Here is a 3,697-nt window from a genome sequence, read left to right on the forward strand (position 1 = left end):
AAGGCCAATATTGGATTCCTCTGGGCCCAGAGCCCAACAGAGAGCAGGTGTGTAGCTCCTGGTGAATCCTTTGCTGCTGTCCCCTCCTTGGGTCCTGGCCTGTTGGGATGCCCTCCTCCTTGGCTGCCCCTCTCTGCACCTACCACATTGATCCCCAGGGTGCCCCGGATGTCTCCAGGCGTGACCCCGTACAGCAGAGCAGCCCCCACAGTGGCCCCTGCCAGTTGGGCAGCCACATAGGCCACAGCTCGGGGCAGGGAGATGTGGGAGCCCACGAGGAAAGCCAGGGTCACAGCAGGGTTGACGTGGGCTCCGCTTGCCTTCCACGTGATCTGCACAGCCATGGCGGTGGCCAAGTTGAAGGTGATGGCCACCTGCAGCACGGAGGGCAGTGCCGAGGGCCAGTGCAGCACCGAGCCCACGCCGAAGAACACGTACAGCCCTGTGGCCAGGAATTCAGCCAGCAGCGCCTTGATGAAGGCCGTCCAGAGCCGGCACAGCAGCATGCTGGCCCAGGCCCCCTGTGCGCGGGCTCCCAGCCTTCCTCCGCTTGTCCCTGCCCTCTGCTGACGCTGGGCCTCCACCTGCAGCCCCTGTCCTCCGCTGCTCCAGGAGGAATGTGCTGGTCAGCCTCCCCGGGAGCTGGCAGATCGGTCTGTGTCTGGGTGGAGGCAGGTGTGGGGTGGCACTCACATGCCTGACAGGTGAGCTGGAACCTCTAGGATCCCCAGGCTGGACCGGCCTCTTCGGGCTGAGTCCCTGTCCTGGGTTGCAGGTGAAGGAGCAGATGGGGCCACCCCAAGACCCTCAGAGTCCAGGGGCCTCAGCTTTCTGCTCTGAAGCCCCCTTGTTTCCAGCTCTGCCTCCGTCTACGTGGGCATAAACCCAGGTCGGAGAGGAAGCTTTTGCTTGCCTTTCCCACCTACAACCCCTCACCCGGAAAGCAGCCGTGGACTGAACAAGCACTGCTGGGCAAGCGGGTCTTATTCCACAGCCCCTCGGCCACTCTGAGTCTCATGCCTGGTGGTGGGCACCTCTGTCCTTAAACTGACTAAGCCCCCATCCCCCCGGGAGTCCCTGCCGGTCCTTTATCCTTGGTCCTTCGCCCAGCTTCCCCATCTCTCCTGCTCCCACTCAGGAGCCAGAAGATAGCCTTCATTTCTCACAGGGCAGCTTCACCACGTGTGGCCACACTGGCCTACAGGGTCACCCATGCCCTAGCCCCCAAGAGCACATCAAGACACTGCCCTTGAAGTCTTCGCCTTCTAACACCCTGCTGGCTGTATCTATGGGTGGCCAGTAGGTGTCCGCTGATGGCTTTGGGCTCCTCGAACACCCATGTTATAAGATGTGGCTCTCCCTCCTCTGCCTGACACCCCCTCCTTTCTCCAGCTCAGCTGGTGGCAGATGGGGAGCAGCCTTGACCCTTCCCCACTTCCTACCCCCATCCAATACAGCCATCAAGTCCTGCTGATTTTGAATCCTAAAAATGTCTTGCCTGTGCCCGCCCGCAGCCCCTGCAGCTTCCGCGTGCATCTCTGCCTGCTCCGCTCCAATCAATTCTCCACACTGCAGCCTCCGTGATCTTTCTAAAATGCAAATCTGATCATGTTGCTCCCCTGCCAAAACCCTTCAAAGCTTCCCAAGCCTGTTGTAAGCTCCCAGCCCCCCTGTGACCCGACCCCATCCCCCCACCTCACTTCTCCCCCACTCCTTGCCTCAACCTTGCCCCTCTAGCCAGTGGCTCAGGAATACTCCATGCCCATCTTTCCTGGGGGGATGCTGCTTGGTGGCTCCCCACTGTCCCTCAGGCTCAGTTTCTGCACCAACTGCCTTGGCTGGGGGTGAGTGGGGGAGCCCTCTCTGATGTTCTCACTGCATCTGCCCCAGCTTTGTGCTGCAGCCTCTTCAGGGCACTGCCCAGGGGCGAGGTCCTTAGTGGGCAGGGAACCACTTCTCTTCCTGCCTAGCTGGAGAGTCTGGCAACAGGGACTGGTCATTAAGTGTCCCCCTCCGGGGTGGCTTGATCCCACCCAGAGGCACTTCAGGCAACCTGCTTCTGAAAGCTCACAGCCTGCAAACTCCACGGGCCACATGGGCTCGCCCTACATGGTGTCAGCAACTGACAACAGCAGCAAAGTACTCAGTAAGTGTTTGCCAGGTGGGTACACGGGTATATTGGAAGATGAATGGATGGATGAGTGGGTGGGTGGGTAGATGGATGGATGGGTGAGTGGATGGATGGGTGGGTGGGTGGATGGATGAGTGGGTGGGTGGTGGGTGGTTAGATGAATGGGTGGATAGGTGGGTGGGTGGATGGATGAGTGGGTGGATGGATGAGTGGGTGGTAGGTGCACAGGTGGATGAGGAATGAGAGCCAGAGTCAGGTGACTGTCAGAGGTGCCTCTGTAGTGGACTACTCACACACAGCTCCCACCGAGCCCTCTGATGTCTCCAAGGGAAACACCCTGGCTTCATCCCCAGGCTCTGCCCATCCACCCAGCCCCCTGTCTCCATCTCAGGGAAGCCCCTCTCGTATCCCCTTTGGGGTCTTCCAGCCCTTCTGGCTACACCCCCCGTCTCCAGCCAGACCCTCTGGTGTCCCCCTTCAGCACACTCTTGCTAGCACCCCACTCTTCTCTCTCCTCCCCCACATCCCACTCCCACCTAGTCTACACTGTCACCCTGATGGGCCACCACCTCTGGCCTCAGCAGGGGCCTGGGCTCTGCTCAGCAGTCCTCAGTCCCTCCCCCATCAGCTCTCTCCCTTTCTTCTGAGCCCGACTTCAAACCTTCCTGCCAAGTACCTCGTCAAATGTCTGCCTTTTCTCTCATCAAATGTCTGCCTTTTCTCTCCGCAGCCGAACATGCCTCATATCCCACCCAGAAAGCCAAGGCAGTAGGCCAGGCTCCTTCCCCGGCTGCCTCCCAGGTATGGACTCCCGCCTTCACCACCGCCCTGCCTTGTGCTCTGAGAGCCACTGGAATGCCGGAACACTTCCTTGGCCGTGAGCAGTGTCAGTGGTGAGTTTCCCTGCCTGGGCTCCTATGCCTGGGGCCACCAGTGGAAAAAGATCAGCTGGTGGGCTTGGCATCCTATGGGCTGAGGTTCCCCTGCACTTGGCCTTCCCTAAGGTGACCAGATGTCCCGCTTTTGGCGGGACAGTCCCAATTTTTAACAATTTTCCCCACGTCCCGCGACATTTTTAAAAAGTCCCGATTTTTGGAAAGAATGCACGACAAGCTAGAGTATACGGTTTTCGGCTGCCATGTGGCTATTTCGCCAGGATGTGTTTTATCAATGGCGTCCTGCTTTTGTCCTGCTTTACCAATGTTAAAATCTGGTCACCTTACCTTCCCACATGGCCAGTTGATGGAACTGCTGTGGCCAAGGCAAATGGTGACCTCTGCAGCCAACTGTGGCGGGGGCACTGCCGACCAATTTCCCTAAGATCCTCTTTCCTGACTGAGGAGACTTGGGCATCTCTTTTCCTGGTACTCTGCCTGCCTTTGATGGCTTTTGCTCGGTCTCCTTGCTGGCTCCTCTCCTGCTCTTGTAAAGATTTGCAGTTTTGTGAGCACACAGGAACAGTTCTCAACTGTCCTACAGGGTCACTGTGGGTTGGCATTGAGTGTGAGTTAGGTTTTGAGTATGAGGTAACCGGACTGGTTCACAGGAGGTCAATCACATCTGGGT

The 3,697-nt window shown here is 58.6% G+C and overlaps 1 protein-coding gene across 1 annotated transcript in view; it reads right to left on the minus strand.

The window, feature by feature from the left end:
* The window catches only part of AQP6 (aquaporin 6), a 4,188-nt gene extending 3,439 nt beyond the window's left edge, over positions 1 to 749 (minus strand). The window contains exon 1 of the mRNA XM_013006919.3: positions 144 to 749. Coding sequence (XP_012862373.3) covers positions 144 to 506 — 363 coding nt within the window. The 5' untranslated portion in view covers positions 507 to 749. The remainder of the gene's footprint in view (positions 1 to 143) is intronic.
* Between the last annotated feature and the right edge of the window lie 2,948 nt (positions 750 to 3,697).

Source organism: Echinops telfairi, unplaced genomic scaffold (assembly GCF_000313985.2).
Source record: "Echinops telfairi isolate 266 unplaced genomic scaffold, ASM31398v2 ScPeMD7_12;HRSCAF=54, whole genome shotgun sequence".
Lineage (NCBI taxonomy): Eukaryota > Metazoa > Chordata > Mammalia > Afrosoricida > Tenrecidae > Echinops > Echinops telfairi.